Source organism: Eriocheir sinensis, chromosome 29 (assembly GCF_024679095.1).
Source record: "Eriocheir sinensis breed Jianghai 21 chromosome 29, ASM2467909v1, whole genome shotgun sequence".
In the NCBI taxonomy this organism is placed as follows: Eukaryota; Metazoa; Arthropoda; class Malacostraca; order Decapoda; family Varunidae; genus Eriocheir; species Eriocheir sinensis.
Genome location: NC_066537.1, coordinates 6956888 through 6969458, shown reverse-complemented (window position 1 = coordinate 6969458; position 12571 = coordinate 6956888). Strand labels below are relative to the sequence as shown.

At 44.9% G+C, this 12571-nt stretch overlaps 3 protein-coding genes across 5 annotated transcripts in view; all 3 read left to right on the top strand.

The window, feature by feature from the left end:
* Positions 1–2572: 2572 nt before the first annotated feature.
* LOC127004921 (uncharacterized) lies at positions 2573–4776 on the top strand. Its single transcript, XM_050873162.1, has 2 exons — positions 2573–3322; positions 3705–4776. The coding sequence occupies exons 1-2, from the start codon at positions 2573–2575 to the stop codon at positions 3840–3842; spliced, it is 888 nt and encodes a 295-aa protein (XP_050729119.1). The 3' UTR covers positions 3843–4776.
* A 1176-nt stretch (positions 4777–5952) lies between these two features.
* LOC127004923 (uncharacterized) lies at positions 5953–9281 on the top strand. 3 transcript variants are annotated; one of them, XM_050873166.1, is made up of 3 exons: positions 5953–6466; positions 8169–8623; positions 8993–9281. In XM_050873166.1, the coding sequence occupies exons 2-3, from the start codon at positions 8198–8200 to the stop codon at positions 9128–9130; spliced, it is 564 nt and encodes a 187-aa protein (XP_050729123.1). In that variant the 5' UTR covers positions 5953–6466; positions 8169–8197; the 3' UTR covers positions 9131–9281. The 3 variants fall into 3 exon arrangements, with proteins under 3 accessions (XP_050729123.1, XP_050729122.1, XP_050729124.1); XM_050873165.1 differs by having other exon boundaries at positions 5954–6544; XM_050873167.1 differs by lacking the exon at positions 5953–6466 and adding an exon at positions 6907–7289 and having other exon boundaries at positions 7399–8623.
* A 3148-nt stretch (positions 9282–12429) lies between these two features.
* LOC127005276 (proteoglycan 4-like) overlaps positions 12430–12571 on the top strand; it is a 2488-nt gene continuing 2346 nt past the window's right edge. Inside the window, exon 1 of the mRNA XM_050874070.1 lies at positions 12430–12571. This exon is cut by the window's right edge and continues 135 nt beyond it. Within this exon, the coding sequence (XP_050730027.1) occupies positions 12430–12571 (142 nt within the window).

Sequence of the window (12571 nt, the reverse complement as noted above, 5' to 3'; positions counted from 1 at the left end):
AGAAGGAGGAGAAGAAGGAGAAGAAGAAAAAGGAGGAGGAGAAGAAGAAAAAGAAGGAGGAAAAGAAGAAAAAAGGAGGAGGAAAAGAAGAAAAAGAAGGAGAAGAAGAAAAAGGAGGAGGAGAAGAAGAAAAAGGAGGAGGAGAAGAAAAAGGAAGAGGAGGAGGAGGACGAGGAAGACAACGACAGCGAAAAACCAAGACAATAAAAACAAAGCAAAACAAAACAAAACAAGAAAATAAATAAAGAAGACAAACTCAGGAAAATTACGAAAATAGGAAAAAACTGATAGGCTGACTCATGAAGGAGGAAAAAGAAGAAGAAGAAGAAGAAAAGCGAGGAGGAGGAGGAGGAGGAGGAGGAGAACGAGGAAAAACGAGGAAAACAACGAAAAAAAAGAAAAGAAACAGACGGACAGACAAACTTATGGATGACACAATAAGGAAAGAAGTTACGTAAGATTATAATATCAGTCTGGAAATACCTTACAACATGAACTTCCGAGAGAAAAGACAGCCCAATACGAGTCTCCTCTGTGGGTGACCTCCTCCTCCTCCTCCTCTTTTTCCTCTTCTTCGTCTTCCTCCTCCTCCTCCTCTTACTAATACTACTGTTTCTCCTCTTTATCTTCCTTCCACCTATTCTTATTCCCACTTCCCTTCTTCTTCTTCCTCCTCCTCCTCCTCCTCCTCCTCCTCCTCCTCTTACTAATACTACTGTTTCTCCTCTTTATCTTCCTTCCACCTATTCTTATTCCTTCTTCCCTTCTTCTTCTTCCTCCTCCTCCTCCTCCTCCTCCTCCTCCTCCTCCTCCTCTTCTTCTTCTTCTTCTCTCTTCTTTCATCTTTATTTCCCTTTTTTCATTTATAACTTTTTCTCTTCCTCATTTTCCTTCGTTTTTCCTTGTTTTGTTCACTGTGTAGCCTATAATTATCCTCCTCCTCCTCCTCCTCCTCCTCTTCTTCTTCTTCTTCTCTCTTCTTTCATCTTTATTTCCCTTTTTTCATTTATAACTTTTTCTCTTCCTCATTTTCCTTCGTTTTTCCTTGTTTTGTTCACTGTGTAGCCTATTATTTTCCTCCTCCTCCTCCTCTTCTTCTTCTTCTTCTTCTCTCTTCTTTCATCTTTATTTCCCTTTTTTCATTTATAACTTTTTCTCTTCCTCATTTTCCTTCGTTTTTCCTTGTTTTGTTCACTGTGTAGCCTATTATTATCTTCTTCCTTCTATTACTCATCCTCCTCCTCCTCCTCCTCCTCCTCCATCATCTCCTTACCATCGCCAGCATCACCCTCCACCATCACACCCAGCATCATCACATACAGAGGCACAACAAACCATGATGCAACAAACCCTCGACACAGCGAAGAGTTTTCCTACAAATGCACCCCCTTCCAGGAAACCCCTCCCCGACCCACGTCATGGAAATCCTGTTGCTTTCTATTGCGTTTGATGGGAGCTACAGAGGAGGAGAAGGAGGAGGAGGGGGGGGGGTGCCTTTACGTCGGTGGTGTAACATTGGGATACGAGTCAGTCTCCTACCAACCGTCAAAGGGATAAGGTGTAGGATCCAATATAGCTGTGAATCCTACACTTGACTTCTTACCTGTGATTTACCTGTACAGCTCTCCTAATTAAGGTAACATGATAATCAGTATCAGCGTCAAAAAGTTTAGTATCTATTACTTCATTTATACAAGGAAGGAGTGAAGGATAAGTGGAAGGATGGAGGGAATGTTAGGAGGAGAGGAGAGGGTGGAATAGTTTGCCAGAAGGGTCATGGAGTCCTACACGTTGGCGGGTTATTATTTATCTCCTGAAGGGTCGCAGAAGGAGGGATGAAGGATGTACGAGGAAGGGAAGGGATGTGTGTGTGTGTGTGTGTGTGTGTGTGTGTGTGTGTGTGTGTGTGTGTGTGTGTGTGTGTGTGTGTGTGTGTGTGTGTGTGTGTGTGTGTGTGTGCTCGGGCGCCAAAATGCTAAATAACAATATGACTTCATAAACATTGGCAATAAGTGGTCATAGCCTAAGATAATTTTTCCCTTCTTTATGACTGCAGCCTTTGAGTCTCTCCTTTAAAAATACGAAAAATACAAATAATAAGAGTGAATGATTTTTTTTATCGGCGTCGCAGACGCCGATCAACAGATTGTCCATCTTCTTGTTGTTGTTGTTGTCTTCAAGTTGTTTTCCTGGCTTACCCATGCATTGTAGACATGACATTGTATATTAACATTTTTTAGCCCTGATGAACCATACAACATGGCATTATAAACAAAGTCAGCTGTTTATTATTATTATTTTTTTTTTTTTTTTTTTTTTTTACTTGTCCTGTGGCGCCGGTAGGCCTTCATAGTAGGGCCTGATGGTCGGCCCCAGCCCGTTGTGGCGCAGGCAAGTGTTTAAAGTGGCGCCATCTGTACTTTTCAGCATTTTCCATTTTAGACCCCTAGTTGCATAATAGAAATTGTTGGGGGGGTGTTGGAGGGTCGTGCGACGCCGATCTAGCACACTTTTTGTGTTATTAACACTTGTTTATCTTGCAGGAGTCCCAGGATCTTCAGGAAGGGCGGACATGTCACAGCCACACCACCCGAAGGACCTGGATCAGGGGGGGGCGCAGAACACATCGGCGGGGGGGGCAACAGGGAGGGCACCAGCAACCGCCCCCCCACTCCCCTGCAACGACGCAACCACAAACGCCCCCCCAGCCACCTCCCCCTACGTCATGCCCCCCTCCACCGCCCCCTATCCCCCTTCGGCACCCACCCCCACTGCTCCCTACCCCTACCCTACAACCAGTGCCACCCCTTACCCATCCACAAGCACTGCCCCCACCCCATCCACCGCCCCCTATCCCCCTACGGCGCCCAACCCCACAGCTCGCCACTCTTACCCTACAACCACTGCCAACCTTTACCCATCCACAATCACTGCCCCCACCCCATCCACCGCCCCTTATCCCCCTACGGCGCCCAACCCTACGGCTCGCCACTCTTACCCTACAACCAGTGCCATCCCTTACCCATCCACAATCACTGCCCCCACCCCATCCACCGCCCCTTATCCCCCTACGGCGCCCAACCCCACAGCACGCCACTCTTACCCTACAACCACTGCCAACCTTTACCCATCCATAAGTATTGCCCCCACCCCATCCACAGCCCCCTATCCTGACCCGACAAGCCCCCCTTTGCACCCCACTCCCTTCTCCACCCCCCTCACCCACGGCCAGTCCACCAAGCACCTGAACTATGGCCTAAATGTGGGACCCATCCATCAAGACTCGTCGGAGACCGGAGGGGCAGAAGTGACTGATAGGGAGGTGAGTGAGAGGACCTTCACTATCATCATCATCATCATCATCTTTATTAGTTCTACCATTAATACTATTGACTATATTATCAGTAACACCACCGTCACTGTTTTCACCTCAGCAGATAAGAAGATGTAGTTGTTTTAATGTGTCCGATGGTTTGATCTTTTGTTTGTCCTGTTTTCTTCTTTCTGGGTCATGTTCAAAGTTCTCCATTTCTCGTTGTTACCAATTCGAATACCAACGCCATCATTACCACTGCTGCTCCCACCATCACCACTGTTACCACCACCACCACCACTATCACCCTCTACATCCACCCCCACCACCACCTGTTCTACTCCTTGCACCATCAGCACCACCACCAGTAACAACCCTTCCTTCCTTCCAGCCTGTCGTCGCCGCCCAGGTCAGGACGATTTACTGCAGCAAGGGAGTGAAGGTGGTGCAGTTCCTCTTTGCCATGGCGATCGTTGTGGGTGTGGGTTACCTGCTGGCGCTGCTCATTGGCAAGATGTTCTGGTGGTAGGATGTAAGCTCATTCTTGAACCTATCGACCCCCCCAGTTCGCCTCTTTGAATACCCTCTCGTGGAAGTTGCCGGGCTTTTCATGGACTGTTTTGTGATCCTGGTGATAGTTTGACACGACCTCTGCACTCGTGGACTTCTTGAACGTCTTGCCCCTCAGTTCACCTACTAGAAAAGCCTCTCGTGGAAGTTGCTGGACTTTTCATGAACTCTTTTGTGATGCAAGGGATAGTTTTACACGACCTCTGCACCCTCAGCTGGAAAATCGCCCAAGAAAACCTGGTTACTCGTTCCTGTTGCCCTGGAAAATACTCGTAATGGGAGCCCGATACGCTTAAGAATATGAATCTAGCGAGGAGGAGAAAGAGAGGAAGGTGAAAAGGATGAAGTGTGTGTGTGTGTGTGTGTGTGTGTGTGTGTGTGTGTGTGTGTGTGTGTGTGTGTGTGTGTGTGCAACGGTGCCTTCCTCCACCCTCCCCTTCCATCGGTGAATGTCCCTAGTGATTGATTACTCTATTGATCGGCTGTTACTATCCTAAACTTTATCTTGCTCTATCTAACTTATTTACTCCCCTTTATATTAACTATTGGCACTGGCTATTTGCATCCTCTATCTTGCTGTCTACTCCGTCCATATACCTCTAACTGTCTGTCGCATGAGGAGCTTAATTCCTATAGACAGACACATACGGGTAGCTACACTTTCTACAACGTATGTGGCGCTGCATGAACTAACCTGTAAGTGCTGTGTATATGTGTGTTAGTGTACGACTCACCTTAAAGGGCGGCTGTGTCGGTGCCCTGTGAGGATCAAGCAGGAGTACAGTGTTGCCACGTTTTTTAACCCCACGTTGGTTCTCTCTCTCTCTCTCTCTCTCTCTCTCTCTCTCTCTCTCTCTCTCTCTCTCTCTCTCTCTCTCTCTCTCTCTCTCTCTCTCTCTCTCTCTCTCTCTCTCTCTCGATATAATCTAAATATGATTGTGAAAATACTTACACATCCCAAAACGAAAGGAAAACTCATTGATAAGTATAGCATTTTCTTGGCACCACTGTAAAATATGTATGCCACGTTTCTTCATATGCTTATAAAAATCTTATCCATAATAAATCAACTGTTCTTTCATACGTTATAATACTAAAATCAAATGTGTATGCATATTTGCTGATCATATTTGCCATGGTTTTACTTATATTAGAACATCTCTACATCGCGGGCTAGGAGAGACGCGGCAACGCTGTACAAGGGGATCCCCTAAGCTGAACCTCCCCAGAACCGCACGTTTAGCCAAGCCAGACTATACCATTGTTATTTTTAGCGCTTAGATAGTGTGTATTTTTGTAATCTTATATATAAATGTGGAATGCGATGAAGTGATGTTTGTATTGTCCTTCGTAATGTAAGTTGTGGGCAGGGTAATGACAAATATAATAGTTTGTCTTTCCATAGAAAACGAGGGTCAGGTGTCTGGGCGTGATAGAAAATGGGTATAATAAGGAAAACATAGGTATTCATAAAATTCTCCGCATTATCTGTATACACACACACACACACACACACACACATAATCCTCCTCCTCCTCCTCTTAATGATACTAATACTACTCCTCTTCATCTTCCTTCTATCTATTTTTATTCCTCCTCCTCCTCCTTCTATTTCTCTTTTTCCTACTCTTTATCCTCCTCCTATTCCTCTTCTTCCTCCTTCTCTTCGTTTTCTTATATTTCGTCTTGTTCTTCCTTTTCTTATTCTCTGTTTTTCATTTACTTTTCTATATTTTCTTTCTTTTTTTTATTTTTCTTCTGTCTTTGTTCTTCCTTCCTTCCTCTCGTCTTCTTTTTCTTCATTTCAGTTTTTAATCTTTTCTTTCCTCGTCTTTCATCGTTTCTCCTTGATTTGTTTACTTTTTCCTTCACTTTGTATTATTTTCTCTTCCTTCTCCTTCTCCTCCTCATCTTCTTCTCTCTTCTTTCATCTTCATTTCCTTCTTTTCATTCATAACTTTTTCTCTTCCTCATTTTCCTTCGTTTTTCCTTGTTTTGTTCACTGTGTAGCCTATTATTATCCTCCTCCTCCTCCTCCTCCATCATCTACCTTCACCAGCATCACCCTCCATCATCTCGCCCAGCAGCATCACACACAGAGGCACAACAAACCATGAAGCAACACAACACAACACACCCACAACACGGGAGAAAGTTTCCTACATATAGTCACCCTCTTCCAGGAACGAGACCCCTCCCCCACCCACGTCATGGAAAATGGAAACCTGCTTTTTTCTTTATTTTTTTTTACAACAAAGGAGACAGCTCAGGGGCACACAAAAAAAGGAAACAATAATAAAAAAAAACAAAGCCTACTTGCTTCTCCTAAAAAGAATCCAAAGAGGTGGCCGAAAGAGAGGTCAATTTCGGAGTTGCAGACTATGGCGATTTATGGCAACTATAGAGGAGGAGGAGGAAGAGGAGGAGGAGCGGGGTGGTCACGTCGGTTGAGTAAACATTGCAATAAGTCAGTCTCCTACCAACCACCAAGAGGGTAAGATGTAGGATCCCAGAGCTGTGAATCCTATACTCGACCTCTTATGTAAACACCTGTGATTTACCTGCGCAGTTTTTATAATCAAGGTAATACGACCGTCATCAGCGTCAATAACATTTTTTTAACTGTTTTTCTATCTATACAAGGAAGGAGTGGAGTATACTGTAAGTGGAAGGATGGAAGGAGTGAAGTATAAGTGGAAGGATGGAAGGAGTGAAGTACAAGTGGAAGGATGGAAGGAGTGAAGTACAAGTGGAAGGATGGAAGGAGTGAAGTACAAGTGGAAGGATGGAAGGAGTGAAGTACAAGTGGAAGGATGGAAGGAATGTACGTAAGGGGGAAGGAGAGGGAAGAGAGGTTTGCCAGAAGGATGAGTGAAGGATGGATGTGAGATGAAGGGATATATTTTGACGGGTATGGAAGTGCTGTGTGTGTGTGTGTGTGTGTGTGTGTGTGTGTGTGTGTGTGTGTGTTGGATCTCTCTCTCTCTCTCTCTCTCTCTCTCTCTCTCTCTCTCTCTCTCTCTCTCTCTCTTCAACTTAATATCAACTAGAGTAGAAATGCAACGTTTTGGAGCCTTCTGATTAATGTAAAATCACTTAGGTTTAAGGACAGACCACCTAGTCTGGACCATGGGGTCTGTGTGGTCTGATTTTCTATGTAAATCTATGTAAATCTCTCTCTCTCTCTCTCTCTCTCTCTCTCTCTCTCTCTCTCTCTCTCTCTCTCTCTCTCTCTCTCTCTCTCTCTCTCTCTCTCTCTCTCTCTCTCTCTCTCTCTCACACACACACACACACCGCCCACTTAATAGCACACAAGGCCTCAACAAAGCTATGCACAAGAACCTTTAACATAATAGCTAATTTCTTCTATACTTTCACAGCTGCCATTCGTTCATCACCGTTCATGGTGTAATACAAGGATGCTGTTATACTCTTGCACCTCCTCCTCCTCCTCATCATCATCATCTTCATTTTCTTCCTATTAAACTTTTCTTCCTCGTTCATCACCGTTCAAGGCGTAATACAAGGATGCTGTTACACTCTTGCTCCTCCTCCTCCTCCTCATCATCATCATCTTCATTTTCTTCCTATTAAACTTTTCTTCCTCGTTCATCACCGTTCAAGGCGTAATACAAGGATGCTGTCACACTCTTGCTCCTCCACCTCCACCTCCTCCTCCTCCTCCTCCTCCTCATCTTCATTTTCTTCCTTTTAAACCTTTCTTCCTCGTCTTCCTTCGTTTCTCCTTTTGTTTTGTTTTGCTCTGTCCATTTTCTCTGATGCTTTCGTCCGTCACAACAGCTGTTTCCAAAGGCCACAACAAAGGAGATTATATAGTCGGGTTCTCATGAGTGGTGTTCACGTTCACAGTGCAGAAGCCTTGTCAAACTACCGCTAGACTCATGAAAATGCCCAAAATGGAAATACTAACACATCAACTCCTACGAAAGCCTTGTCAAATGTGTGTGTGTGTGTGTGTGTGTGTGTGTGTGTGTGTGTGTGTGTGTGTGTGTGTGTGTGCACGCCGAAATGCTAAATAAGAATATGACTAGATTAAGAACATTGGCACTAAGTTGTCTTGGTCTGTACGGCAAGAAGTGTTACGATAATTTTTCACTACTGTTATCTCGTAGCTTTACTTTTAAAAAAATATAAAAAGAAAATTATATAAGAACAGGAAGACCAAACGAAAATAAATAAAACGAAGAGGAGGAGGAGGAGGAAGAGGAAGAGGGGGAGGATGGAGAATTATAATACAACTAACAATATTTTTTTTTTCCTGCAGGACATCTAGGATCTTCAGGAGGGGCGGACATGTCAAAGCCACACCACCCGAAGGACTTGAATCAGCGGGGGGCGCGGAACACATGGGGGGTGGGGGCGACAGGGAGGGAACCAGCAACCGCCCCCCCACCCTCCTACAACGAGGCAACCATTAACGCACGCCCCCCACCCACCTCCCCCTACTTCATGCCCCCCTCTACCGCCCCCACCGCCCCCTATCCCCCTACGGCACCCACCCACATTGGTCCCTACCCCTACCCTACAACCAGTGCCACCCCTTACCCATCCACAAGCACTGCCCCCTATCCTGACCCAACTAGCCCCCCTTTGCACCCCACTCCCTTCTTCAGCACCCCACACGGCCAGTCCACCAAGCACCCGAACTATGGCCTAAACGTGGGACCCATCCATCAAGACTCGTTGGAGACTGGAGGGGCTGAACCGACTGATAGAGAGGTGAGTGAGAGGACCTTCACTATCATCATCATCATCATCATCATCTTTATTAGTTCTACCATTAATACTATTGACTATATTATCAGTAACACCACCGTCACTGTTTTCACCTCAGCAGATAAGAAGATGTAGTTGTTTTAATGTGTCCGATGGTTTGATCTTTTGTTTGTCCTGTTTTCTTCTTTCTGGGTCATGTTCAAAGTTCTCCATTTCTCGTTGTTACCAATTCGAATACCAACGCCAACATTACCACTGCTGCTCCCACCATCACCACTGTTACCACCACCACCACCACTATCACGCTCTACCACCCACCCCCCACCACCACCAGCACCACCACCACCACTAACAACCCTTCCTCCCTTCCAGCCTGTCGTCGCCGCCCCCGGCAGGCCGATTGGCAGCAGCACCGGAGTGAGATTGGTGGTGTTCCTCTTGGCCATAGCGATCTGTGTGGGTGCGGTTTACGCGCTGTACATGCTCCTTGGCAGGATCTTCTGGTGGTAGGATCTAAGCCCCTCAGTTCGCCTACTTGAAAAGCCTCTCGTGGAAGTTCCCAGGCTTTTCATGGACTGTTTTGTGATGCAGGGAATAGTATTACACGACCTCTGCACTCTTGGACTTCTTGAACGTCTCCGACCCTCAGTTCGCCTACTTGAAAAGCCTCTCGTGGAAGTTGACTGGCCTTTTCATGGACTGTTTTGTGATCCTGGTGATAGTTTTACACGACCTCTGCACCCTGGACTGGAAAATCACCCAAGAAAACCTGGTTGATCTTCCCTGTGTCGTAATGGGAGCCTGATATGTATAAGAATATGGACCCTAGCGAGGAGGAGAAAGAGACGAAGGTGAAAAGGATGAAGTGTGTGTGCGTGTGTGTGTTTGTGATGACCCCCTCACCTCTCCCTTTCGGTTTTGAGAAGGTGGATAGAAAAAAAGGGAGGGGAGATGAGTGGAAGGTGTGTGTGTGTGTGTGTGTGTGTGTGTGTGTGTGTGTGTGTGTGTGTGTGTGTGTGTGTGTGTCCCTTATTCATTCCTCTATTCCCTTCGTCTTTACTCATTCGACAATAGCTATTTCCATATCTACCCTTTCTTCCTCCGTCTACCCCGTCCATTCGCTTCTGTTTGTCCCATGAGTTGCTTCCTATACAGAAACACATACGGGTATATTATGTGTTCATGATATACTACTACCATTGTTATTTTTACCGTTTAAATACTGTCTGTTTTGTAATCTTATTTATATAAACGTGCAATGCAATGAAGTGATGTTTGTATTGTCCTTCGTAAATTAAGTTGTTGGCAGGGTAATGACTAATATGATAGTTTGTCCCTCAATAGAAAACGAGGGTAAGGTGTCTGAGCGAGATAGAAAATGGCCATACTAAGGAGAACTTAAGTATTCATAATAGTTTTCTCCGTATTATGAGCGCACACACACACACACACACACACACTCACACAATCCTTCTCCTCCTTCTCTTCGTTTTTTCATATTTCGTCGTGTTCTTCATCTTCTCTTTCTTATTCTTCATATACTTTTCTATTTTTCTTATTTATTTTCTTCCTTAATTCCTTCCTTCCTTAAATTCCTTCTCCTCGTCTCATCTTCATTTTCTTCTTTTCATTTTTCATCTTTTTTTCCTTTCTCGTCTTCCTTAATTTTTCTTACTTGTTTTGTTTGGTTTTTCCTTCACTTTCTATTGTTATCCTCCTCCTCCTCTTCCTCTTCCTCCTCCTCCTCCTCCTCCTCTCATGATCATTTTCTTTTAACTTTTTCTTCATCTTACTCGTTCCTCGTTTCACCTTTTCTTCACTTTGTATTGCTATCCGCTGCCTCCTCCTCCTCCTCCTCCTTCATCTTCGTTTTCACCGCCTTTATCACCAGCAGCAGCATCTTCATCTCACCGTCCAGCATCCCTCCCCAACACACACACACACACACACACACAGAGGCATAAGAAGACATGATGCGACACGACAAATCCACAACGCAGCGACCAAGTTTTTCTATAGATGCAGCAGCCTCTTCCTGAAACACTCTCGATACACACCACGTCACACTATATGGAAAACTGTTGATGCGTATAGCGATTAATGGCAGCGGAGGCGGAGGCGGGGAGGAAGAGGGAGAAAGCCATAGAGAAAGCAATCGCGTCACATGCATTCAAGGAGAGCATGGTATGTAATATATATCCTTGACACAGTACAAGGCTACCAGTGTTGCAGATTGGGCTACTTATTGCAAATTGGGCTACTTTCCGGGGTGCTGCGCTACAAAATTTTGACGTTTGCGACTTGCGATTTTTTGGACTACTTTGGAATGGTGTTGGGTTATTATATAAATGATTGTCTACTAATTCGAAAAAATAAATATTCATATTTTTATTGTAATAATTAGTAAGTGTGTAACACCTACGTATCTACCGAATACAGATTTCTTTGTAATTATCTTATGGCAGCTTTTTGGTCCGTCTTTGTGTGAGCGGCCTGATGCCCTGTAATATACTCGTACGCGTATGTTCTGCCGTCTTAAAGGAGGCGCACGCACTGTCGCTCAAAGATGACACTTAGATATTTGTATATATTTACTTCTGTGCTTTGATCCACATACATTAATTACTGACTCAAAAAATGACGTCGCTGCCTGTCTTGATTCATGCCATAGACTTTAGAACATCAGTGTGTGTGTGTGTGTGTGTGTGTGTGTGTGTGTGTGAACTGTACTTGGGGTACTTTCTCTGTGAATTTGCTACTTTTAGGGAACCCTTGTGGTCCTTTTAATGAGTCTGATCTGGCAACTCTGCAAACAAGCAAGAGTCAGTCTCCTCCCAGACGTCAGTAGGATAGGCTGTAGGATTTTTTAGGTGCGCATCCTACACTTGACCTCTTATACATAGGCACCTGTGATATACCTGTACAGCTCTTCTAACTAAGGTAATGCGATCATCACCATCATCTGGGCGATTAAAAACTACTACTATTAACATTATCATCATCATCATTATCATTAGGGGCTTTATTATGTTTGTCCGTTTATACAAGGAAGGAGTGAAGGATAACTTTAAGGATGGAAGGAGAGGGTGGAGTCGGAAGGGTCATGGAGTCCTACAAGTTGCCTGGCTATTTATTTTTATCCTGAAGGGTCGCAGAAGAAGGGGTGAAGGATATGAGAGGAAGGGGTGTGGTTTGAGTGTGTGTGTGTGTGTGTGTGTGTGTGTGTGTGTGTGTGTGTGTGTGTGTGTGTGTGTGTGTGTGTGTGTGTGTGTGTATGTGTGTGTTGGATCCTCACCCCCCCCCCCCCCCACACACACACACACGCAGTTTCCAAGGCCTCACTCTACAAGCCCTCAACAGTTGACTTTCTTTCATCAGCGCTCGAGGAAAAACAAGGATACTGTTACCCTCTTCCTCTCTCCTCCTCCTCCTTCTCCTCCTACTACTACTACTACTACTACTACTACTACTACTACTACTATTACTATAACGGCTTTTCTTTATCCTCCTCCTCCTCCTTCTCCTCCTTCTCCTACTCCTCTTTTTCCTTCTAATCATAATCTTCGTTTCCTTATAATTCGTCCTGTTTTTCCTGTTCTTGTTTCTTATTCGTCTTTGAGTTTTCTACCATTTCATATTTTTATTTTCGTATCCTTCCTTTCTTTCCTACTTTCCTTCTTTCTTTCCTTCATACTCCCTCGTTTTCTTGATTTCATTTCTTTACTTTAAAAATACAAAAGAAAAAGTAAAAATAATGCAAATAATAAGGTTTTCTTTTATCCTGCAGGAGTCCTATAGGATCTTCAGGAATGGAGGAAAAGTCACAGCCACTGCACCCGAAGGAGTTGGAGCAGTGGGGGGCGGGGGGGGCGCAGGACCCATCGGCGGGGGGCGTGGCAGACATACCCCCACCCACGTACGAGGAGACAACCACAAACGCCCCTCCCGCCA